This window comes from Thalassophryne amazonica, chromosome 11, assembly GCF_902500255.1.
Source record: "Thalassophryne amazonica chromosome 11, fThaAma1.1, whole genome shotgun sequence".
NCBI lineage: Eukaryota > Metazoa > Chordata > Actinopteri > Batrachoidiformes > Batrachoididae > Thalassophryne > Thalassophryne amazonica.
The window spans coordinates 27,472,300-27,498,962 of NC_047113.1; the positions used below are offsets into that span (position 1 = coordinate 27,472,300).

The 26,663-nt window shown below is 42.0% G+C and overlaps 1 protein-coding gene across 2 annotated transcripts in view; it reads right to left on the bottom strand.

The window, feature by feature from the left end:
- LOC117520842 (solute carrier family 43 member 3-like) overlaps positions 1-26,318 on the bottom strand; it is a 35,291-nt gene extending 8,973 nt beyond the window's left edge. Inside the window, exons 1-12 of one of the 2 annotated variants that reach the window (XM_034182177.1) lie at positions 26,293-26,318; positions 25,685-25,881; positions 19,226-19,355; positions 18,391-18,437; positions 18,195-18,271; positions 9,329-9,421; positions 9,113-9,252; positions 4,776-4,879; positions 4,582-4,593; positions 4,323-4,466; positions 3,965-4,072; positions 1,476-1,662 (exon numbers count right to left, since the gene is read on the bottom strand). In XM_034182177.1, the coding sequence (XP_034038068.1) occupies positions 1,476-1,662; positions 3,965-4,072; positions 4,323-4,466; positions 4,582-4,593; positions 4,776-4,879; positions 9,113-9,252; positions 9,329-9,421; positions 18,195-18,271; positions 18,391-18,437; positions 19,226-19,355; positions 25,685-25,871 (1,229 nt within the window). In that variant the 5' untranslated portion in view covers positions 25,872-25,881; positions 26,293-26,318. Of the gene's footprint in view, positions 1-1,475; positions 1,663-3,964; positions 4,073-4,322; positions 4,467-4,581; positions 4,594-4,775; positions 4,880-9,112; positions 9,253-9,328; positions 9,422-18,194; positions 18,272-18,390; positions 18,438-19,225; positions 19,356-25,684; positions 25,914-26,292 lie in introns of both variants that reach the window. The other variant, XM_034182178.1, reaches the window with a different exon arrangement.
- Positions 26,319-26,663: the final 345 nt, after the last annotated feature.

Consider the following 26,663-nt stretch of genomic DNA (forward strand, 5'->3'; position numbering starts at 1 on the left):
GCAAGAATCCCCCGCAAAGTCCCTCTGTTAAATAAAAGATGTGCAGAAGAGGTTACAATTTGCCAAAGAACACATCAACTGGACTAAAGAGAACTGGAGAAATATTTTGTGGACTGCTGAGAGTAAAATTGTTCTTTTTGGGTCCAAGGGCCGCAGACAGTTTGTGAGACAACCCCCAAACTCTGAATTCAAGCCACAGTTCACAGTGGAGACAGTGAAGCATGGTGGTGCAAGCATCATGATATGGGCATGTTTCTCCTACTATGGTGTTGGGCCTATATATCGCATACCAGGTATCATGGATCAGTTTAGATATGTCAAAATACTTGAAGAGGTCATGTTGCCTTATGCTGAAGAGGACATGCCCTTGAAATGGGTGTTTCAACAAGACAATGACCCCAAGCACACTAGTAAACGAGCAAAATCTTGGTTCCAAACCAACAAAATTAATGCCTCACAGATGAGAAGAAATCATGAAAAACTGGTTATATAACTAAATACTAGTTTAGTGATTCACAGGATTGCTAAAAAAGCAGTTTGAACATAATAGTTTTGAGTTTGTAGCATCAACAGCAGATGCTACTATTATTGTGAACACCCCCTTTTCTACTTTTTTTTTACTAATAGCCCAATTTCATAGCCTTAAGAGTGTGCATATCATGAATGCTTGGTCTTGTTGGATTTGTGAGAATCTACTGAATCTACTGGTACCTTGTTTCCCATGTAACAATAAGAAATATACTCAAAACTGGATTAATCTTTTTATTCACATAGCACTACTATTATTCTGAACACTACTGTATGTATTATTATCACACTAACATTTGATGAAGGGCAACCCCGGAATTGTTTTTAAAGGTGTTTGTTTGTCAAGATGATTGGGGTCAAAAGTCAAAATTATAGTTTTCACTCTGATCTTCACCAAGCTTGGCACATATATGGTGGTAAGCATGTCTGGCTGTCTAATGTTGACCTACTCCTGCCAGGTTATTTTGCTATATTTGGTCAAACTTGCTCCGTCAGTGAAGACTCTGAAGTGAAGACTCTGAAAATGCCCTTAAAAAATTAATTCTGGCAAAGGTCAAGAAATCTGATTTTCAATGTGATTTGGACCAAATATAGCACACACTTGGGTCATACCAGATTTGCCCAGGTAAAGTCAACCAGGTCAATTATATGAGCGAAAGTCGTGGCCATTGGGATCAAATGTCAGATTGCTGTAGCCCTTAATGTTTTCAATGCCCATGTGTACCATTACTTAGTTTGTTCAATTACAACTAAGTGAATAATTTACAATATACTGCAAAAGACGGAGACATGAATAAACCAACCCTGGTAAACATCAGTAAAAGCAAATACATTTAAACCAGAGGGGCACTTAGAAAAGTGTGCACCTCTACCAAGCAAACCCATCAGTCATAATAACGCTAAAATCAGGAAGCTCAGCTCCATGTGTGCATGTATGTGACACTCACGCCAAACTAATGAAGGCTGCATTTCCGCCATAGAGGAAGGAGCGGTTGAGCACTTGCATGATGAAGGTGAGATACTGTAGCGGCAGGTAGGGGGTGGCAGCACAAACGGAGAACAAAATGCACTGCACCGGTGTCACAAAGAGAGAAAGCACCGAGGCTCGAAGATCTGCTTCCTGTTCACTCTCTCCTGCAGACACACCAAAAGAAAGCAGACATTCTGAAGGCAAAAAAGAATCAACACCCACAGAGTGCACATCCTGCACCTTACATGTTTGACTCTGAGTCATGCAAATTAAATCTTTGTGATTCAGTCAAGTCAAACCTGTGAGCATGTGCTGGTGCACCGCTTCACCACATCTACAACACCACAGACCCTCTCTGACAGCCCGCTGGCTGATTACACCTGTAGTGTTTGTTCTTCTGTCTTCTTGGTTCCAAACCTTGTCTGATTAACCTCTGTCCTGACTGCCACCTGTCCTGACCACGAGCCTGTTTTATTGTTGACCTTGAGACCAGCCTGCTCTCTAAAGATTCTGTTGGCTTATGATCCATGTGGTAACAACCTTGGCCCATATCTAAACTGACACATCCCACCCGCAGAATCACAAACCCATTTGCTCTAAAGCTGCATTTGGTGAAGTGGATTTGTCTACATACCCTGGGAGTTACAGTCCAGTTGCAGTGAAGATGAATTTTCAGCTATTGGTTTTGTCAGTTATCATGAAGAATTTCATTTCTGTCTGCTGCTGGCGAAGAGGATTATACAGTATAACTGTGAAATGAAAGTCCAGTTGTAGTGAAAAAGAAATTGTCTACACAATAGTGTCCCTCAGCCCCAACCAGTCCCAGCAGAAGACTGCCCCTCCCTGAGCCTGGTTCTGCTGGAGGTTTCTTCCTGTTAAAAGGGAGTTTTTCCTTCCCACTGTCGCCAAGTGCTTGCTCACAGGGGGTGGTTTTGACCGTTGGGGTTTTTATGTAATTATTGTATGGCCTTGTCTTACAATATAAAGCGCCTTGGGGCAACTGTTTGTTGTGATTTGGCGCTATATAAATAAAATTGATTGAATTAATTGATTGATTGAATAGTGAAGCACTGTTCTTTGTCAGACTAACCCTTGTGTGTGTCTCCAGCTGTGTCCAGGTTCAGGTCTTTGCTGTCTCTCCACCCAGACCCTTCCTCTCTCATCCAGTATTCACTTTAGTCAATAAACTCAGTGATTGTGTCTCATTGTCTGTGTGCTACCTGCAGTGTTATCACACATTGGTCACAATAAAAAGAGGGTTTTATGACTTCATACAATAAAAAGAGGATACAAAATTCAAGCTACTTTTTGCTACAAGCCACATGGGACACTCAAGCCTTTGCATGACTCCACTGGACATCCACAGAAGCCTACAACTCCATCAGAGATGTCATTTGTGTCTTAATATCTTCCTTTTTTTTTTGCATGATCAGTGGTTTTCAGAACTGCCTAATCCAGATAGAGTTACTGTAGGGTGCCACACTGTTCATATGTCATAATGATTGATGTACATGTAAATGGAGAGCAGGAGATATTCAGTGACTTGTAAGTGTTCATTAGTTCATCAGTTAATTATGGCATCTGTAAAATGGAGGGTTTGTGTGTAATAATGACTGCAATTTCTAAATGGTCAATGCAATACTTTTGTTTAAACCCTTGAATTAAAGCTGTAATTCAGTCCTGATTGTTTCATTTCAGCTCCACTGTGGGGAAGGAGGGGAGAGAAATCCTTTCTGCAAGTTTGTATGGATTTACGACTGCATTATTTGAGTTGTAAAACATAATAACAATAAAAATAATATACGTCTTTGCTCTCATACCTAGCTTGACTACCTCCCTTTCTTTCATTTTATTTTGCGGCTCAGTTCATGCAAAATCCTTTGCACTGACAACCACACCTGCTCCTAATTCATCATCACGTCAGCATCCAGTAAAAATCCAGCAGGTTGCAGACATGTCTTTGGTATATTACACAGAGAAAAGTTGCTTTTTGGATCGATGTATTGCATCAACACTGAAAGATTTTTTTCCCCAAATTAAAAAAATAACAGTTTATTATACCTAAATTTATTAGTTTTTGTCAAATTATATTTATATGCTTTTTGGTTGGCTGACCAAATTTCAGTTTTGAGTGAACGTACACTAGGTTTTGAGTTCATTATATGGATTTTTAATTTGCTCTAATTTGACAGAATTTATTGTTTTTGAGTTATATTAACAATCTGGAGGGTACAGAGTGGATTATCTATCCATCTAGTGCTGTCATTGTCTAATAGTGGTGAGGGATGGTGGTGGGTTTTGCGTGATTCCGGGTTGTTAAATGTGCAGGTCTTAAGTTTAAATTTCTTTTAAACATATAAGAGCTGACTGGCATGTAAGACCCTTGGGCAAACTCCCAGAATAAATTGATATTGTACCCATTAAAGTATCTTCTGTGTGTGTTCATTAAAGACAGAGCCGTGGTACCTGCTGCACGGGGCTTCTTCTTGTGTCTGTCCATGAGGAGACCATTCCATGGAGCACACAGCACCCCACACAGCTGACTTAAAGCAAAAGCATTGGTGTACTGGCTCACTGCAGGGACATGCAAGAAGAAAAAGACAGATATATGATGATGACAAATCAACATGTCACAGAGGTTAAGCTCTGAATTGGAATATGAGCTACCCAGGAGCGTCCTGCAAGTGGCATATTAACGTGAATCAGTACTTTGATGGAAATTAGCTACTGGTGATGCACATGTTGACTGCTTCATGGAAATGCTTTGCTGACGAGGAACATGTGGCACCAGAAATTTGACCTGAACAAGATAACATGTACATACCCAGTGAGGGCTCTCCATCGGTCAGCCGCTGCAGCATCGGGTTCAAGGTGCCGATGAACAGAAAATGTCTGAGTTGCATCACCGACAACCAAATCAGGTGCAACACAAAGAACCTGGACAGGATGCACTCCCGGAAACTCTTGTCTGTGAGGGAAGGACACCAAGATGAAACAAAGAAAGAGGCAGAAGGTGGGGAAGATGGAGACAGGCGATATTAAACCTCCACTCCAGATAAAGAAGAAAAAGAATAAGAAGCTGCTTTCTTTGGGATCTCTCAGAGAGATCAGCAGCAATAAGATAATATGATAAACCAAGTAAAACCAGCGATAAAGCAGTGTAATGTAAACAGGTACTGCACAAATTGTTAAGACATGTATTTACAGTCCTGAATGAAAGGGAGCAGCAGATAAAGTCTGAATTGTTTCCTTCAAATGTGCAATTTCACAAACACACCTTTGATGTGAGGATGTTCTGTGTCAGGTGGAGTTTCCTCTGTCATACTCTCTACTTTGTCCTCCACTGACTTCTGCGGAGTCTTACATTTACCACAGGTGATTCTGATGGGGCAAAGGTCACACATGTGTCAGTCAGAGACAGAAAATATATTTTCCAAGTTCTTTTACAGTGACTGGGTTTTCATTAACACCTCTCTGGAACAGGATCTGAAGGATTTTCCAAGGAGAAGTGGATTATTAAGAAGAATGTCATGTATTGTGGGGGAAAGCTACCTCCTCTCCTCTCTTTTTTTCTTTTCTTTCTTTCTTTTTTACATAATGTTGTCATGTTTGCCTTTAATTATTTGCCTTTGATTATTTGGAACAGTCATCTATTGACCTCCTTCTTTCCACACCATGATCTGCACAAGATGAAGTGAATTAAAAACAATGTTTTTCTAGGTTTACTTAAATGAATTTTCATCTCGCCTAAATTAATTGTGCTTTGTGGAGACACCCCCCCCCCCCCCCCCCCCCAACGCGCTCACCTCACTGACCCGATAGTTTAGAAATAAAAGCTTCTTATAAGCAGCTGAACCTGATTTATGTTTTTTTCCAAAAGAGACTGAATGAAAAATGAGGATAAACTAGATTCACTGCTGACAGACCAACCTAGACAATAAAATAGAGCAATGCTAAAAGACCCTCGGCCATATGAGCATAAAAATAGGAAACAGAATGTGACCTTTTGACCTCTTAAAATAGGTCAAGGTTAGCCATCTTTGAACTTGTCCAAGGTCTATGTCCCAAGAATGTTCCCTGTAAATTTGAAGACACTGGCAATAACAGGACTGTCTGAGCACAGACAGACGGACGAATGCAAAGTCTTCACAATACCCGATGGCCATATTTGGTCTTGCGTAAAAACAATGTTTTTAATTTCAGTGATTTTAATTTACACTCTAGAATTCCATGATTTACCTTGATCAAACTGATGCCACACATTTTAGGACAAGTTAAATAAAAAAAGGCACTGGCACACAATACTGCATAACACAGTACAACCTCATACCAGAAGAGTTAAGTGGACTGCATTTATACAGCGTTGTTCCATCTGAGTCGCTCAATGTGCTTTACAATAATGCATCACATTCATCCATTCATTCACATACCAATAGAGTTAAATACACTCTATTAGGGCTGCAACAAATGATTATTTGGACCATCAATGAATCTGATGGGGTTTCGACACGATTAATCGATTAATTGGATTAGCGGGGGATTTTTTAAAATGTGCCAGGGAAACAATTTTTCTCTCCCTCCATCACTTTATTTAACAACAGAACATTATTTGAAAACTTAAAATACTTGAAAATCAACAAATCGTCAAACGTCCCTTGGCTGTTGAAATATAAAATAACAAAGAATAAAACAGTTTATAATAAAGAACAAAAATAATTATTTCAAATGGTATTGCTTTATTAAAGTGCTGAGTTGCCATAAAACAACACTGAAACATATAAATGTTATAAAACATATGGTGAAAAAACAGGTATTTTTGTTGCTGAAAATGAGCAATTAGCATAACCAGTTAAAGACTCATTATAGCCTGACTCATTTTGTGCAACATTTTCTGTATAACTTGTAAACTACGTGGTCATTTCACAATGACACATGTGACTCTTTCTCTAAAATTCTATTATAGCATTATTAGTTATTATTACTATTATTATTAATATATAAATAAAAATAAATAAAAATATTATAATTTGTAATACATTTGACTCTTTTACGACAACAAATGCTGAGCCATTAATTATTATACAGAAAACAAATGCACAAACATGCTGAAATGCCAGCAGCTTAATGCTAACTTTAACAATGAAAACGCCATAGACATGCTAACGAGTTAGCATCGGCGTTAGCATAAAATACATCTACCAACTGTTTCAGAAGACCATAACAGGTCAGTTTAACATAAAAAAGGTAAATATTCCTCACAGATATATGCTCTTTAGGGTTTTAGTGGGGAAAAATTAAAGCGAAATAAAACAAATGAAACCAACGAAGCAGCAGCTCGAAGCACTCCTTCATTGGTTCAAGATTCAAAGCAAAGCTCGGTTGACTATATGGAAGAAATGAAACATTTGTGGTAAAAAAAAAAAGTTATTTAGCAATTAATCGATGACTAAATTAGTTGACAACTATTTTAATAATCGATTTTAATCGATTAACTCGGTTAGTTGTTTCACCTCTACGCTCTATTATAGAGTGAAATCAGCTCTACCATGTTGTCAAATCAAGTGTTTCTACTCCAGTAAGATTTGACTTTACACTATGATAGAGTATATTTAACTCTATTTGGATTGGGACCAAATCTTATCCCAGCAGAGTAAATTTTACTCTGCAAAATTTACTGTGCATGCTGCTGTCCAAGGCACTCAACTATACATCAGGAGCAACTTGGGGATTAAGTACTTAGACCTGAGTCTGGTGGGGATTTGAAGCCCACTGCTTCACCACTTGATCATTCCCAATGAAGTTGGGACTATACGGAAAATGTATATCGTCCTGCCCCAGCATTTACTTTCACTTCTGTTTCATAGCAGACCATACGAACCAAAGAGAGTTCTTGTTCTCTGTGGTCATGCACTCACAGGAATATTTATCCTAACTTTTAAGATTTATGTAATTTTATTACATGACAAATTTCCATTTATTCTTTTAGATAATTTTAATACAAACCTACCAAATAAACCTTACATGATGCATATTCATTAATCCTATTCATTTGAAATGCATAATCCTCAGCTTTATGTATTTACTATTAATAAAATATAATTATTCTAAATCAATAATAATTGTTGTGTGGGCCGCCCGAAGAGGAGGTACTGCTGGCTCACCACCAGAGGGCGCCCTGCCTGTCGTCGGGTTTCAGGCACCAGAGGGCGCAGTCGCCTCACCAGGAGCACCTGTGACAGCTGTCATCCATCACTCACCATCATCATCTATAAAAGCCTGGGAGAGACACCATAACTCTGCCGAGTTATCTGCTTACCCTTCAGGTAAACCGACTCAGCCGTTTTGTGCCGTACGCACATTCATTGTTTTCTGAAGTCTTTGCAGTTGTGATTTATACTTGCAGCTTGTAGCCGAGTTTGTGGAAGTTGGAGGAGTTGGCGTCTCCACTCCTAACTTCTGACTCACTAAGTATAACACTGCACGTTCTCCAGTTTTGCTCGGCACTCTGGGAGTATCTGGATTATTTCCTCCAGGAGGATTTCTGTGAGTTGCTGACTGTTTGCTGGGTGTACACACACCCACCTTTAACCTGTGTCTGTTCCTGTCAGCAGTACCGGGTCTGACAGCTGGAGCGGTGGCCACCTGGGGACTCAGGACTTGGCGGCTCCGGTGTGTTGCAGGTCTCCGTTGGTGGTGGAACCTCGTGGGTCCCGGCTCTTCTCTGGTTAGGTGTCTCCTACCCTCAGGCCTGCCCACGCGTCACCGAGTCTTGTGATTGACAGACTAAAAGCATATCTGGTTGTTTGTGCACATTTGCAGAATAAATTGTTATTTATTCGGACTTCCTATTGGCCGTTCATTTACGCCTCCTGGCGTGGGTCCGTGTACTTCGCTTTCCCAACAATAATGACAGTATTTATTTAAAATACATAAAGTATATTGTTTGAATTGCATAATAATGTTAACTATGCCATTTATCATGTATAGGTAACATAATTATTATGCAATTCAGACAATATACTTTATGTATTTTAAATAAATACTGTCATTATGCAATTCAGACAATATACTTTATGTATTTTAAATAAATACTGTCATTATGCAATTCAGACAATATACTTTATGTATTTTAAATAAATACTGTCATTATTATTGATTTAGAGTAATTATATTTTATTAATACTAAATACATAAAGCTGAGGATTATGCATTTCAAATTAATAGGATTTATTACAGTAATGAATATGCATCATGTAAGGTTTATTTGGTAGGTTTGTATTAAAATGATCTAAAAAAAAGTAAATGGGAATTAGTCATGTAATAAAATTACATATATCTTAAAAGTTAGGGTTAAATATTTCTGTGAGTGTAATGATATGACTCTGGAAATGGGCTTTTTAACAAGTATTTGTATCACTTCATGAAATCTTGTAAAATTATCACAATGTTACTCATGATTTTATTCAAAATAATTTACTGATTTTTTTTTTTTTTTTTTCCTGGTTTGAGATTTTGTCTAAAATTTTGAGAATTTTAAAAAGCCAAACAAACAAACAAAAACACTGAGTCCAGTGGCTGTATTCTCTGTGTGGATTTTGAGGAGGCATTTCCTACCCGTATGTATAACCTTCAGGCAGCGGGTAAGGAATGAAGGTTCTCGGCATCAGGAAGAAGGACCTCAACAAGTGAATAACACTGCATGAGGCTATAAAGAGGAGGGAGACTTTGAAAGGGACGCCAGCCTCATACAGAATCTACAACGGAAAGACAAGACCATCAGTACACGAGCTGGTGTCCTGCAGATATCAGCTGTGTGCAAATGCTTCCCACCTTTATAATGAGAAAGAGTCCAGCTGAAGAATCAAAGGCCCCGTTGTAGAGAGTGATGATGGAGGAGCGACGTGCACCAAAGAGGTTCCCGACCTTAACAAGAGCCAAAGTCTTTCAGCTTTTCAGTCTGTATGTACAAACTTATTACACCACATTCCTTTTTAAAATCCAACATTCATTTATCTTGGAAATGGTTCAGGGGAAAAACATAGGAGGAAAGGTTCTACCATCAAGATCTTGAGGTGGATTAACCGCTTCAATCTTTAAATTTTTTTCAATTTATTTTCATTTATATAGCGCCAAATCACAACAAAGTTGTCTCAAGGTGCTTCACACAAGTAAGGTCTAACCTTACCAACCCCCAGAGTAAGCACACAGGAGACAGTGGTAAGGAAAAACTCCCTCTGAGGAAGAAACCTCAAGCAGACCAGACTGAAAGGGGTGACCCTCTGTTTAATCCAAACAATGCTGCAGCTTTCTCTATTGTTGTATGCCCAGTTGTACAATGACAATAGACAGCTATGCAGCACAATCTTCTTCTAGCTGAGTATCTGCACATGCAGAAACCGCTGTGTGTGTGTGTGTGTGTGTATATATATATATATATATATATATATATATATATATATATATATATATATATATATATATATATATATAAATTTCCTGCGGTATTGCAAGTTCTCCCACTTAGAAATCATGGAGGGGTCTGAAATTTTCATCTTAGGTGCATGTCCATTGTGAGAGACATAATCTAAAAAAAAAAAATAATAATCTGGAAATCACAATGTAGGATTTTTTAAATAATTTATTTGTATGTTACTGCTGCAAATAAGTATTTCAACACCTGTGAAAATCAATGTTAATATTTAGTACAGTAGCCTTTGTTTGCAATTACAGAGGTCAAACGTTTTCCTGTAGTTTTTCCACCAGGTTTTCACACACTGCAGCAGAGATTTTGGTCCACTCCTCCATACAGGTCTTCTTTAGATCTTTCAGGTTTGGAGTTTCAGCTCCCTCCAAAGATTTTCTACTGAGTTCAGGTCTGGAGACTGGCCAGGCCACTCCAGGACCTTGAAATGCTTCTTACGGAGCCCCTCCTTAGTTGCCCTGGCTGTGTGTTTGGGGTCACTGTCATGCTGGAAGACCCAGCCATGACCCATCTTCAATGCTCTTACTGAGGAAAGGAGGTTGTTTGCCAAAATCTCACAATACATGACCCCATCCATCCTCCCTTCAATACGGTGCAGTCGTCCTGTCTCCTCTGCTGAAGAGCACCCCCAGAGTATGATGTTTCCACCCCCATGCTTCACGGTTGGGATGGTTTTCTTGGGGTTGTTCTCATCCTCTAAACATGGTAAGTGGAGTTGATTCCAAAAAGCTGTATTCTGGTCTCATCTGACCACATGACCTTCTCCCATTCCTCCTCTGGATCATCCAGATGGTCACTGGTGAACTTCAAACAGGCCTGGACATGTGCTGGCTTGAGCAGGGGGACCTTGCTGCCCTGCAGGATTTTAAACCATGACAGCATCATGTGTTACTAATGTAATCTTTGTGACTATGGTCCCAGCTCTTTGGTCTTGGCTATGGTGGAAAGGTTGGAGTGTGATTGATTATGTGAACAGGTGTCTTTTATACAGGTAACAAGTTCAAACAGGTGCAATTAATACAGGTAAAGAGTGTAGAATAAGAGGACTTCTTAAAGAAAAATTAACAGGTCTGTGTGAGCCAGAATTCTTGCTGGTTGGTAGGTGTTCAAATACTTATTTGCAGCAGTAACATACAAATAAATTATTTTTAAAAAATCATACATTGTGATTTCCTGATTTATTTATTTTTTTTTAGATTATGTCTCTCACAGTGGACATGCACCTAAGATGAAAATTTCAGACCCCTCCATGATTTCTAAGTGGGAGAAATTGCAAACCCGCAGGGTGTACAAATACTTATTTTCCTCACTGTATATATATTATCTTTAGGTAATTGGTAGCGAACAGTGTGCAAGCTCCATCTGCACAATTTCCTAAAAAACACAATTTTATATGTCATTATATTTGTGTTACATACAGCCATCATGGGCATGAAATTCATAGAAATATTGGCCTTTTCATGATTTCGTTGACTTGCTCTTTTTCTACAGCAACAACACTGTAAAACATCTATAGATTAATCACCAGTTGATCAAAAGGGCGCTGTGTCGTATCTGTAAAGAAGTGCCCCCTTAATTTTATAATGTTGCACGTATGTTTTCTATGGAAGGATTTTTAATTCTACCTGAAACTGTCACAAAGCTGACAGAGCTGTCAGGGGTTAATTTTATGTTTCACCAAGATACAGTGGATCCAGAAAGTGTTCACAGGGCTGCACTTTTTCCACATTTTTATGTTACAGCCTTTTTCTAAAATGGATGAAATTCATTTTCCCCCTCAACATTCTACACACAATACCCCCTAATGACAATGTGATTTTTTTTTTTATTTTGCAAATTGATTAAAAATGAAAAAGTATTCACAGCCTTTACCATGAAGCTCAAATTTGAGCTCAGGTACATCTTCCACTGATCATCCTTGAGATGTTTCTACGGCTTAAATGGAGTCCACCTGGGGTAAATTCAATTGATCAGACATGATTTGGATAGACACACACCTAGTCTACATATAAGCTCCCACAGTTGACAGTGAATGTCAGAGCACAAACCATGCATGAAGTCAAAGGAATTGTCTGTAGACCTCTGAGACAGGATTGTCTCAAGTAACTGCTGCCAAAGGTGCAGCAAAGGGTGTGAATACTTATGTACACATGATTTGTTTGTTTCTTTCAGCTGTTCCCATTACAGGTCGCCACAGCACATCAATCATTTCCATCTCATCCTGTCCTCTGTATCTTCCTCTGTCACACCACCACCTGCATGTCCTCCACACCACATCCATAAACCTCCTCTTTGACCTCCCTCTTCTCCTCCTGCCTGGTGGCTCCATCCCCAGCATCTCTCTCCCTATATACCCTGGGTCCCTCCTCTGCACATGTCCAAACCATCTCAATCTTGCCTCTCTGACCTTGTCTCCAAACTGTCCCTAGCTTTGTATTTTTAATAAAATTACAAAAATTTCAAAATCCTTTTTCATGTTGTCATTATGGGGTGTTGTGAGTAGAATTTTGTGGTAAGAAATGAATTTACTCCATTTTGGAATAAGGTTGTAACATAAAATGAGAAAGAGAAAATGAGAAAAAGTGAAGTGCTGTGAATACTTTCCAGATGCACTGTACAAAAAGACTTTGTCAAGGTATTTCACACACAAAGTGTTTGAGACTTTGCCTCTGCAACTGAAAGGCGCTCAATGTTGTGTTTGTTTGAAGTCTTACCAAGGTGACCTTGTGACCTAAGATTGCAATTTAAGACAAAGTCTTTGGCAAGACATCATATACACATTGACCACACATACATGCATGGATGCACAGATAGATGCACACACTGGGTCAAACAGTTCATAAACCTGCTTCACCTTCAGAGGCACAAGCCTATAATTTTTAAATGGTTAATACAATCATTTTGGTAAACCACTTGAAAGACTTCACTGCAAGAAAATCTTTACTGATCCATTTCAAATTCATCCTGATGGTGTGCAGAAGCAATTATTTAAAAAAAAAGAAAAGCCACTGTCCAAATCCTTTTGTCCCTGGCTGTTAACGCCACCCCAACCCATGATGTGTTCAAGCTGCACTAGAATCCCTTTAACACAGAGTGGTTACAATTAAGCAGGCATTATGGGTAGGCAAACCTTTGGGTGGTAAATACTCAAGTCAGCGGGTACACGTTTCAATAAATTACACATTAACCCCGAGAGGTTTTTGTGTTCTCATGCCACGAGATCATGAGGAAAGCCCAGCAGTCAGTGCGAGTGGCACGAAGAGAAAAGGTTTGAGATGACCTGAAGAGAAAATTAATATTTTATCTGGTTAACGTTGATAATATCAAGGCAGACCACTGTCCTTTCATGAGATAAAGAAAAAAAAAAAGCTCAGACAGATTTGCACAGGTCACAGGACCCAGAGAGACTGTGGTTGTTGATCAGGCGAATTTTCTACAGTATCTTATTGTAACATTGCACTAATTCAGTACACGCACATGTACACTCACCCATTAATAACATGGAATGAAACACTATCAGTACAATTATAGTCTGTAACCTGCAGATTAATTTTTACAATTACAAATGTTCTGTTCTTTTTCAAGAAGTCTCAGTTTGTAGCTACATGCAAACTCATGGCTTTGCAACAAACAAAGAGTGTTTGTATCTTTGTATGTCAGGTGTTGGAGCATGTGATGGTGCTGGAACTGCCTTTGGGTTGTGGATGGCAACCACCCAGATGGCCAGTTGGTTCATCCCCAACTCTTGACTGTAACCATCTACCTGCTGCAGAACACAGACACCACCCTGCTCTTTTACACAGGTGCAAAAAATTATAGGCTGTTCATCTACAATGATCTTCAATGCTTTAAAATGGACAAAAAACCAGAGATGCGTGGAAGAAAATGGAAAACCATCAAAATGGATAGAAGAATAACCAGAATGGCAAAGGCTCACCCATTGATCAGCTCCAGGATGATCAAAGACAGTCTGGAGTTACCTGTAAGTGCTGTGACAGTTAGAAGACACCTGTGTGAAGCTAATTTATTTGCAAGAATGCCCCACAAAGTCCATCCATCCATCCATCCATCCATTTTCTTCCGCTTTATCCGGAGTCGGGTCGCGGGGGCAGCAGCTCAAGCAAAGCCGCCCAGACCTCCCGATCCACACACACCTCCCCCAGCTCCTCCGGGGGAACCCCAGGGCGTTCCCAAGCCAGCCGAGAAATGTAGTCCCTCCAGCGTGTCCTGGGTCTTCCCCGGGGCCTCCTCCCAGTAAGACGTGCCTGGAACACCTCTCCAGTGAGGCGTCCAGGGGGCATCCGGAAGAGATGCCCGAGCCACCTCAACTGACTCCTTTCGACGTGGAGGAGCAGCGGCTCAAATCCGAGCTCCTCCCGAGTGACCGAGCTCCTCACCCTATCTCTAAGGGAGCGCCCAGCCACCCTGCGGAGGAAACTCATCTCGGCCGCTTGTACTCGCGATCTCGTTCTTTCTGTCATGAGCCAAATCTCATGACCATAGGTGAGGATCGGAACGTAGATCGATCGGTAAATCGAGAGCTTTGCCCCCTACTCAGCTCTCTCTTCACCACGACGGTCCGATACAGCGACCGCATCACTGCAGATGCTGCACCGATCCATCTATCAATCTCACGCTCCATCCATCCCTCACTCGTGAACAAGACCCCGAGATACTTAAACTCCTCCACTTGAGGCAAGGACACTCCACCGACCTGAAGAGGGCAAAGCACCTTTTTCTGGTCGAGAACCATGGCCTCGGATTTGGAGGTGCTGATTTTCATCCCAGACGTTTCACACTCGGCTGCAAACCGCTCCAGTGCATGCTGAAGGTCCTCATTTGATGAAGCCAACAGAACCACATTGTCCGCAAACAGCAGAGATGAGATTCTGTGGTTCCCAAACCAGACCCCTTCTACACCCTGGCTGCGCCTAGAAATTCTGTCCATAAAAATAATGAACAGAACCGGTGACAAAGGGCAGCCCTGGCGGAGGCCAACGTGCACTGGAAACAGGTTTGACTTACTACCGGCAATGCGAACCAAGCTCCTGCTGCGGTCGTACAGGGACTGGATAGCCCTTAGCAAAGGACCCCGGACCCCGTACTCCCCCGAGGGACACGGTCGAACGCCTTCTCCAGATCCACAAAACACATGTGGACTGGTTGGGCGAACTCCCATGAATCCTCGAGCACCCGATGGAGCGTGTAGAGCTGGTCCAGTGTGCCGCGACCAGGACGAAAACCACACTGCTCCTCCTGAATCCGAGGTTCAACCATCGGTCGAATTCTCCTCTCCAGTACTCTGGAATAGACCTTACCGGGGAGGCTGAGGAGTGTGATCCCCCTATAGTTGGAACACACCCTCCGGTCTCCCTTCTTAAACAGAGGGACCACCACCCCGGTCTGCCAATCCAGAGGCACTGTCCCCGATCGCCACGCGATGTTGCAGAGGCGTGTCAGCCAAGACAGTCCCACAAGATCCAGAGCCTTAAGGTACTCAGGACGGATTTCATCCACCCCAGGAGCCTTGCCACCGAGGAGCTTTCTAACCACCTCGGTGACTTCGGCCTGGGTAATGGATGACTCTGCCTCTGAGTCCCCAGTCTCTGCTTCCTCTTCGGAAGACGTGACGATGGGATTGAGGAGATCCTCGAAGTATTCCTTCCACCGCCCGACAACATCCCCAGTCAGGGTCAACAGCTCTCCACCCACACCGTAAACAGTGCTGGTGAAGAGCTGCTTCCGCCTCCTGAGGCACCGGACGGTTTGCCAGAATCTCTTCGAGGCTGACCGATAGTCCTCCTCCATAGCCTCCCTGAACTCCTCCCACACCTGAGGTTTTGCCTCTGCGACGGCACGGGCTGCGGCATGCTTGGCCTGCCGGTACCTGTCAGCTGCCTCCGGGGTCCCACCTACCAACAAGGATAAGTAGGACTCCTTCTTCAGCTTGACGGCATCCCTTACTTCCAGCGTCCACCACCAGGTTCGGGGATTGCCGCCGCGACAGGCACCAGAGACCTTGTGACCACAGCTACGAGTGGCCGCATCAACAATGGAGGTGGAGAATATGGTCCACTCGGACTCCATGTCTCCAACCTCCCCCGGGATCTGGAAGAAGCTCTCCCGGAGGTGGGAGTTGAAGACCTCGCTGACAGAGGGTTCTGCCAGTCATTCCCAGCAGACCCTCACGATACGTTTGGGCCTGCCAGGTCTGACCGGCTTCCTCCACTCCCAGCGGATCCAACTCACCACCAGGTGGTGATTGGTCGACAGCTCTGCCCCTCTCTTCACTCGAGTGTCCGAGACACGTGGCCGAAGGTCAGATGATACGACTACAAAGTCGATCATCGACCTCCGGCTCAGGGTGTCCTGGTGCCACGTGCACTTATGGGCACCCTTGTGCTCGAACATGGTGTTCGTGATGGACAAACTGTGACTAGCACAGAAGTCCAACAACTGAACACCACTCGGGTTCAAATCAGGGAGGCCGTGCTTCCCGGTCACCCCCCTCCAGGTCTCACTGTTGCCGCCCACGTGGGCGTTGAAATCCCCCAGGAGAACAATGGAGTCCCCAGTCGGAGCGCTATCTAGTACCCCTCCCAGGGACTCCAAGAAGGTCGGGTACTCTGCACTGCCGCTCGGCCCGTAGGCTGAGACAACGGTGAGAGACCTGTCCCCGACCCGAAGGCATAGGGACGCGACCCTCTCATTCACTGGAGTAAACTCCAACACATGGCGACTGAGCTGGGGAGCAATAAGCAATGCAACCCCAGCTCTCCACCTCTCCCCGTGGGAAACGCCAGAAAAATGAAGCATCCAGCCCCTCTCCAGGAGTTGGGTACCAGAGCACAAGCTGTGAGTGGAGGTGAGCCCGACTATCTCTAGTCGGTATCTCTTAACCTCCCGCACAAGCTCAGGCTCCTTCCCCCCCAGCGAGGTGACATTCCACGTCCCAACAGCCAGAGGCTGTGAGCACGGACCGGGCCGCCGGGCCACCCGCCCTCGACCGCCACCCAATCCTCTCTGCACCCAACCCCCATGGCCCCCTCTGCAGGTGGTGAACCCACAGGAGGGTGGGCCCATGCCGCTCTTTTGGGCTGAGCCCGGACGGGCCCCATGGGCTAAGGCCTGACCACCAGGCGCTCGCGCGCAAGCCCCAACCCCAGGCCTGGCTCCAGAGGGGGGGCCTCGGCTCCGCCATACCAGGCGACGTCTCTGTCCTTGATTTTTTAGTGGTCATGGAGGTTCTGAACTGCCCTTAGTCTGACCCGTCACCTAGGACCTGTTTGCCTTGGGAGACCCTACAAGGGGCACAAAGCCCCCGACAACATAGCTCCTAGGATCATCCGGGTACACAAACTCCCCCACCACGATAAGGTGGCAGCTAGAGGGGGAGCCCCCACAAAGTCCCTCAGTTAAATAAAAGACATGTGCAGAAGAGGTTACAATTTGCCAAAGAACACATCAACTGGCCTAAAGAGAAATGGAGGAATATTTTGTGGACTGATGAGAGTAAAATTGTTCTTTTTGGGTCCAAGGGCCACAGACAGTTTGTGAGATGACCCCCAAACTCTGAATTCAAGCCACAGTTCACAGTGAAGACACTGAAGCATGGTGGTGCAAGCATCATGATATGGGCATGTTTCTCCACTATGGTGTTGGGCCTATATATCGCATACCAGGTATCATGGATCAGTTTGGATATGTCAAAATGCTTGAAGAGGTCATGTTGCCTTATGCTGAAGAGGACATGCCCTTGAAATGGGTGTTTCAACAAGACAATGACCCCAAGCACACTAGTAAATGAGCAATATCTTGGTTCCAAACCAACAAAATTAATGCCTCGCAGATGTGAAGAAATCATGAAAAACTGTGGTTATACAACTAAATACTAGTTCAGTGATTCACAGGATTGCTGAAAACAGCAGTTTGAACATAATAGTTTTGAGTTTGTAGCATCAACAGCAGATGCTACTATTATTGTGAACACCCCCTTTTCTACTTTTTTTTTTTACTAATAGCCCAATTTCATAGCCTTAAGAGTGTGCATATCATCAATGCTTGGTCTTGTTGGATTTGTGAGACTCTACTGAATCTACTGGTACCTTGTTTCCCATGTAACAATAAGAAATATACTCAAAACCTGGATTAATCTTTTTAGTCACATAGCACTACTATTATTCTGAACACTACTGTAAGTAACCAATTTAGTACCTGCATGTTAGTGATGAGGAACAAGAGGCCGCCCACAGCCATGAAGGGAAGAGCTGGATAGAGCAGCTCAGGCAAAGCTGAAGAAAAAAGAAAAGATGAAAAACAAGTGATTCAACGTAAGGCCTTCGTCAATGTTTCCAGGACAATCTGCACTTGAAACAGGACAATAATATGCCAAATGAAACGTGATTTTCACCTGCACTCGAGAAAGCTACCAACAGGGTGCCAGTGGTGTAGAGAAATCTGATGGAGATGAGAAAATTATTGTGAAATTAACATGACAAGAGCTTATACCAACCACGGGAGTGACAGTGATGCAAAGAGAAGATCAACTGTTTGAGACAACCAGCTTGACAAAATGACACCAAAAATAGCACAATGACATTTGTGGATAGTTTTCAGAACTGAACAGGAAGGAAATGAACAAAAACGCTGACATAATTTTGGATTCGTGTCACACCAAACATTTTAATTTCCTAATTATATGAAGGGAAGTTTTCAGTTTCAGAGATATGTAGCTGATATTTTAAGGAGTGCAATGAAAAACCTGACTGTTTCTGTTGTGGTTATGAACCCCAAAATGCACATTTTCTTATATAAGGTTCTGTTTCCCCCCCCAGAGCCTCAGGTCTAGTTTAATTTCCCTTTATAGGCTGTCACATACATATTATTTGAATTTTGTAGCAACATGTGCATGTGTTATGAGATACACTAATAAATACAAAGCAGTAGTAACTTTTATTACTGCCATAAATCACTTACAGCTGCATTTCTTGCTTGAAAGGTACAATGGAAATGAAAGTTTATTAGAATTACTATTACTATGATATAAAATCTTTATACCTCACATGTCTACGACCACCAAGGACAGGTGCTCTGCTGTATTCTTTTAATCATATGGGTGAATAACTCCATCAGGTTGTAGGGGTTTTGTGATCTTTTTGATGAGATTGTTGAAGGAAGCCACATATGTGTTTTCACTAACATTTAGTTTCACTTAAATGATGACAATGAAGCATCACTGGACTCACATTCCTAATAGCTGAGCCACTCTGGTGCCAAAGTGGTCATACACAACACCATTGGGAAGTGTCAGGAAATTGTTCGAGAAAGAGGTAATGGTAAAAATCAGTGAGAACTGTGCATCCTGTCCACTGCAATCTGAAAAAAAGAGAAAGAGACAAAAAAGAGAAAAGGGTTTAAATTGTGTGGCCACTGAGGTGATGATTTTAGAGCTCACACCCACAAATTACTTTTGGGCATCACATTCCACTGAATGCCACCAGTATTTTCAAACAGAATATTTACCTCTGCCAACGAAATTGGAGGAGGTAATGTTATTGTCCCTGTTTGTCTGTTTGTTTGTTTGTCTGTTTGTAAACAGCCTGGAGCCCACATTTTTTCATATATCGTTATGACATTTTAACTGAAGAGTCATATCCTGATAGGCAAGAAGTGATTAAATTTTCAAGGTCATAGGTCAAAGGGCCAAGTCAGGGAAATCTTGGAAAATTGACAAATATTCATCCTTTGCATTGAACAAATTTTCAAAAATTTATAACTCTGTCAAAAAAGATTAAGTCTCTTTCATATTTGAAAGCAATATGTAGGATGGTATCATTTATCAACTGACAAAGTTTGATCCGGATCTGATCTACATTTCAGATTTTGTGGCCATTTAAATTTAACATTGAAAACCGCATTTAATGTATATTTTACATTATATGTTAATCAAATGTGCCCCAATCACACTCGTATTTGAAAGTGGGGTGCAAAGTGGTACTCCCTATCGCCTGATAAAGTTTGATCCGACTCTGATCTGGACTGTGGATTTTATGGACCTTTGAATTTTATATTGAGAAGTCTATTTGAATACAATAGAATAGAATAGAAACTTTATTGTCATTGCACATATACAGTATACATACAACGAAACCTGTCCTCTGCATGTAACCCATCCTAATTTCAGACACAATCTTACCACTAGGAGCAGTGGGCAGCCACAGTCCAGCGCCCGGGGACCAACTCCATATGTAGAGATGCTGCCTTGATCAGGGGCACAAAAAAGGAGCAGACCCTAAATAAGCCTGTTTTGATTGTGGGAGGAAACCGGAGTGCCTGGAGGAAACCCACGCAGACATGGGGAGAACATGTAAACTCCACACAGAAAGCCCGGGAATCAATCCCACAACCTTCTTGCTGTGAGGCACCAGTGCTAAACACTAAGTCACGGTGCCACCCCATTTGCTGTACATTTTGCATTACATCTCAATCAAAAGTGCCTTAATCACTCTCATTTGTGGCAATGAGGTGCAAAGTGGCACTCTCAATGAAGAGACTAAGTTTGATCTGCATCTGATCTGTGTTTAACAGATATTTGATTGTTTTCAACATTGAAAAGCCCTTTTGATATATATATATATATATATATATATATATATATATATATAATAGCCAAGTGGCCTCTGTATGTGTGCGTGTGTATGGCTTTGATCATGCAGAAACCAGGGAGAGGTAACATTTGCTGTTTGGTATGCTTATGTATTTTGGGTCAAGGATGAACGCTGAAAAAACAGAAAGTTGATAGGACAAATATTTTTGGAGAAATTAGCATTTTGAGCTAACCAGTAAACAATGGATGTTGTGCTGCGATGCACCATGGGAGTTCGGGGTTTTGAGGTTTAAATGTTGTTATTGTGGTTCATGTTTTCTAGTTCCATTGGTTTAGTCAGGTTAGTTATGTGTCATGTTGACGTGACCATGAGTGAAAACTGTAGTGGGTGTGTCAAATTAAAAGCACTTGCTTGCAGCAGAATACGGAAACAACAAAGTGCGTGCGTGCATGTGTGCGTGCATGCCTTTGGTCGCAGAGAAGCTGGGGAGAGCTGACATTTGCCGTTTAGTATGTTTATGTATTTTGGGTCAAGGATGAACGCTGCCAAAACGGAACATTGATAGGACTAATATTAATGGAGAAGTGATGGATATTAGTTAACAACACTGAACAATGGATGTTGCTAACTACATTCTGGACTCACATGCCACTCCAGCAGGAGGCGGTAAGCCATCTTTAAAAGCGTAAGTGCGTGCGACATTTTATTTAGTAAGTTCAATGTAAGTACATAATATAATTGTGAATATGTTAAAAATACATGGATGACACAAGAAAGTGAAGACACTTATTTCCAGTAGTCCATTTAAAAATCAAATGACAAAATAGAAGAAAAAATAAAATGATAATAATAATAATAATAATAATAATAATAATAATAATAATAATAATAATAATGTATATATGATAACAAGAACCTAAACAATTTATAAGACAGGAAATTAACATTAAAAATTACATAATTAACAGAAAATACAAGGGTTGAGTTCCTCTTCTAAAAATTGTTGAAGTCTAACGTTCTAAAAACATTCTGGTCTCACACGCCATTCCAACTCATTATAGAAACTCTGCGTAATTTAATTCCACCCTTGAAAAATATCAGCTACCTATTTTATAAATACTACCCAATCTAGAGCCCGTGGAAGCCCCACAGGCAACATGCTAGATTTGTATTACATTTTAGCTTATGAAAAGCCACTTCTAATAGGACTTTGACCTTGAAAATTTGTAACAAGGTAAAAATTTGTGGAATTGGAAACTTGTGTTGGCAGATGTTTGTGGTCTACAAGTGCGATGCTCTAGTTTCTGATATAATTGTGTTCTTTTTGGTATTTCAAACATTTCAATGAATTTCAATGCAAGTGTTGCATTTTGTGTTTTGACCATGTGGAAGAGAATCAGTTTATCAGGTAATTACACTTTACCATTATGAGCATTTTGACAAATTGTTTTGTGAAAAGTGGGTCCTTGGGCAATCTGAAACAGTATTTGTCAATAGGTGGTGCACCATATCTACTTTGGAAAGTGACACAAGTTGCTGCCACCTCTGAATGCAAGAGCCAGTTGTGCGGGCAGCAGCTGCACACTGCAGAAGTACATGCTGTTGAATGTACGTAAGTAATGGCCCCTTCACACATAACACAATTGAGGCCAAATCGCCGATGAGGATTCTAATGCAACTCATGAAAAATAGGAGCCTCCTCAAACGCCTCGTACAGCAGTCGCCACAACCATTCAGCCAAAGCACATGCACTCTACATTCGCATGTCGCTCGCGCCGGAAACCTATTGGAACGGCGGGCAAGATGAGGTCGCACTGCCATCTGATCGTGCTCGCAACATTAGTACGGCATGTAGAATGCAGGTAGGACAAATCGGGCTGCAGCAGAAGGGCTGCCCAAAATCATTGGCCACTTCGAACAATGGCCGAATAGCGCAATCGAGGCAGCCCTCACACCAGCGGCTGAATGATAACGAATGGCGTGCCCATTCAACCCACTTTTCAGCCTGATTCTGGGTGCATCCAATGCCACTTAGAAAATGTGGGGCCATTTGCTCTGCCAGCATGAAAGTAGAGAGCAGCCGACCACTTTTGAACTGCAGTCCAGGTGTTCAAAAGCTCAAAGGGCGGTCAGTGTGTTGTGTCCACCCGCAAGCAACACAAATGGTGTGCGAGTGTGCCGTTCCCCCCCTCCAGCAACACGAATGGCATGTGAGTGTGTCTCCCCCCCCCGGCAACAAAATGGCATGCAAATGCGAGTGTGTCGAGTGTGCCGCTGCTGTGAGTGCGCGATGTGGTATCACACCTCTCATGTGGTCGCACTGTGTTTGTGTGTGTGCACATGAGCATGCATGAAACCATCACCGCAGGATCGTACGGCATCTGTACATGGCTGTCTGACCATCTGTCTCTCCCGTCAGCGGCTGGAATTTTTCAAGGTTCGTTAATTCAGCTTTTTTCGGCTGGTTTGAGCCACATTCGGCCAACTCTGTGTTACGTGTGAAAGCAACCTGAGTTTTAACTTTTCTGTTTGTTCCAACAAGGACAAAGTCAAACTGGATTAAGGACTATGCTAATACATTATTGGTGCATGCCAGGTTACATTGCCAATTCAAGAATCTCTGCTATAAAATACCCCTTAATGCAGGGGGACAGCTTCATTTCTTTCTTGCATGCAATGAGAGAGAATCAGCAGATTGCAAAACCAGAGAAATGGCTGTCCCACGTTCTGGTAAGAGGTCAGTCTTCCTCCTACATTAAAGAAATTGACATCTCTAAAGAGCCTAATTTGTACATTGTTGTTTTTAAGCATCTCAAAACATTGAATCATCTTGTGAAGCAATTGTTTCAAAGTTCAAAGTTTCAAAAACAAAACAAAAACATGCATCTGCCATCACAGTTAGGTCTTGGAGCAAGCAGAATTTCGGTACCACTTAAAGAGTCTAAACATCACTTACATCTATGCACAACTGTAGTATAACTGTAGTATAACCAGCAGGAGACCACTGATGTGTTCAGTGAATTTGGTGACACCAAACCTGAATTTATTGAATATTTTTCTGGTGTCTCTTTTCATATTTTGCACTTTGTAGATGGGCCCTACACGTCTGTTTCTCAGCTGTCTGCTCATTCAGATCCAGATCAGAGGATGGTTCATATGGATAAAAATAAGATTGTAGCTCGTTGTCTACCTTCCTGAGGTTAGAAAGTAGTGTTGTTTGTTTTTCTACAACGTTTCTGTTGAGATTATTCGAATCTCTGAATATCTTTATAACTTGACCGGAGTCTCCAGAGGAGGTTTCTGTCCTCCCTGAGTTTGACACCTTAAAAAACAAACAAAACACATTTTTGCGTTGATAGTGTTCGCGATCAAGATTTCCTGCAGTAATTGAGCCGTAAACTACTTAAACTGAAATATACGAGGTCTGTTAGAAAACTATCAGACTTTTTTTTTTTGCAAAAACCTGATGGATTTGCATCACGTGTGCTTGCATGAGCCAACCTTGAACCTTCGTGCACATGCGTGAATTTTTTCACGCCTGTCGATTGCGTCATTTGCTGGCAAGCAGCCTTTGTGTGAGGTCGTGTGTAGTGCTCTCGTGGGATTTTCAATGCAAGGAAAAAGGCGGAACGACTGGAGCAGCGTGACTGCATCAAATTTTGCCAGAAACTGGGCGACTGCCAGGTGGTAACCATTCGGAAGATTCAGACAGCTTTCGGTGACGATCCTATGGGCGTCACACAGATTAAGGAGTGGTACAACCGGTTTAGAGACGTCCGCACAATGGTGGAGAGCGAGCCACGCTCCGGTCAGCCATCAACATGCTGAAATGACCAGATCAATTCCAAAGTGAACGCTGTGGTGATGTTTCTGTGTAGGCTCTCAGTTGTCCAGGTGGTTTCCATAGTAGAGAAGCTTGAATCTTCGACTGGACTGGATTGCTTGACGCGAGGACGTTTTGCAGAAGCTTCCTATGGTGCATGCTCCCTGTGGTGATGCGGGACCGTTGTGTGACTATCCGAGAAATTGTGGAAGAGGTGGACATCAGCACCTTTTCGGCACATTCCACTGTGACAGAAGATTTGGCCATGAAAAGAGTTGCAATTGAAATTCATGCCGAAGATGCTGACAGCGGAGCAAAAGCACCTTCGTGTTGAAGTCTCACAGGACATGCTGTGACATGCCCACCTCTTCCACAATTTCTCGGATAGTCACATGACTGAAAAATCACCGAAAGCTGTCTGAATCTTCCGAATGGTTTCCACCTGGCTGTCGCCCAGTTTCTGGCAAAATTTCATGCAGTAGCGCTGCTCCAGTCGTTCCGTCTTTTTCCTTGCAATGAAAAACTGCCGAGAGCACAACACATGTCCTCACACAAAGGCTGCTTGCCAGCAAATGACGCAATCGACAGGCGTGAAAAAATTCACGCATGCGCACGAAGGTTCAAGGTTGGCTCATGCAAGCACACGTGATTCAAATCCATCAGGTTTTTGAACCAAAAAAAAGGTTTGATACTTTTCTAACAGACCTCATATATATATATATATATATATATATATATATATATATATATATATATATATATATATATATATATATATATATATATATATATATATATATATATCATGAATGATAGTCACATTTTATTCACATTTTACAATTAACTATCTGCAGATAATTCACGATTTGCAGCTGATTCATGTTTTGGGGGTTAATATAGGAGTTCATTAAAGATTACACAGAAGCCAAAATTTAAAAATGCTCCATGCACATTGAAAAGTGTACCACATTATCTATCTGAAGGATTCGAAGAAGTAACTGCTTGTACCCGATTCTGGGAAGGCCACTATAGAATTTACATAGGTTATGGTATACTAAGGCTACACTGGAAATGGTGTTTTTTCCCCTTGGGAGGTAGTGATTTGCTAAAAAATGATTGCTGGCCCATGGACTAAATGTGCAGAATATTTTGGGGAGAGCTTTAAATCCAAAATCTACACAAGTCTGCAACATATACGTCTTGATTTTAAATTCACCTGTCCTTAATAGCTTCTGCAGAAATCAGAGAAGTAAAGATGAAGATGTAAAACTGACCCAAGACGTGCGTGCCATTGTCTCTTGTGGCATTGAGACACAGGGAGCTGAAGTAACCCTCTGTTTTGAGAATAAAAACAAGCGAAGCCCATCCAAACACAGCACCTGCGAAGCACAGGCACTCCACAAGGCCTGTGGCAAAGGTGAGGAAGTAGCGCACTCTCAGGGTTGAACTTGAACCCGACATGATCTCCCACCTATACACTCACACACGTAGACAATGTCTCACCTGCATACACACACACACACACACACAGAGAAACATTTACACAGATGGCTTTTCTCACATTATGTGTCAAAAATAAGATATCACAAAGAAATATTTTCAGTTTTATCACAGGGTGACAATGAGCCCAATCGGCACCACTAAAGCAACGATCTCCAAAAATAAAAACATCCTGCATGATGTGGGTAAAGTCAAAAAGATTTCAGCTGAAAAAAGTCTAATCAAAATTGAATTTGGAAGTCTTTGGGTACCCCCCCCCCCCCCCCCAAAAAAAAAAAAAACGGTGCAGAAACACCAAACAGCATGCAAACAAATCAACTTTTTTGTCTGGTTATAAAGTAATGTCGTAGCAGAAAAGGTGTTACTGCTCTGCAGTACTCACAGCTCCGTGGGTCTGCTCCAACATTGCACACACACTCACCCGCTCTCTTTCTTTAAATAAGCCATCTCTTCCTTCCTCTTCTTCCTCACATCCCTCCCTCTCATGTTAAATCCTGCAGATGATAAATAATCCTTAATTAATAATAACTACAGAAAACACCACAGCAGTGACAATAAAGCAAAGTGGTGGACTCCACATGCAGCTGTAATGGGAGTACTGGTTTGCCCAGTTTATCCAAATAGCTACAGTCACATGATGGGTACAACAGCCAAAACTGGCCCTTTGGTTACATTTTAGTCAGTATGAGCAAAGCATCAAGATTTATGCTTCACAGATTGGAAATAGTTGGAGCAACACATGATTGAAGAGCC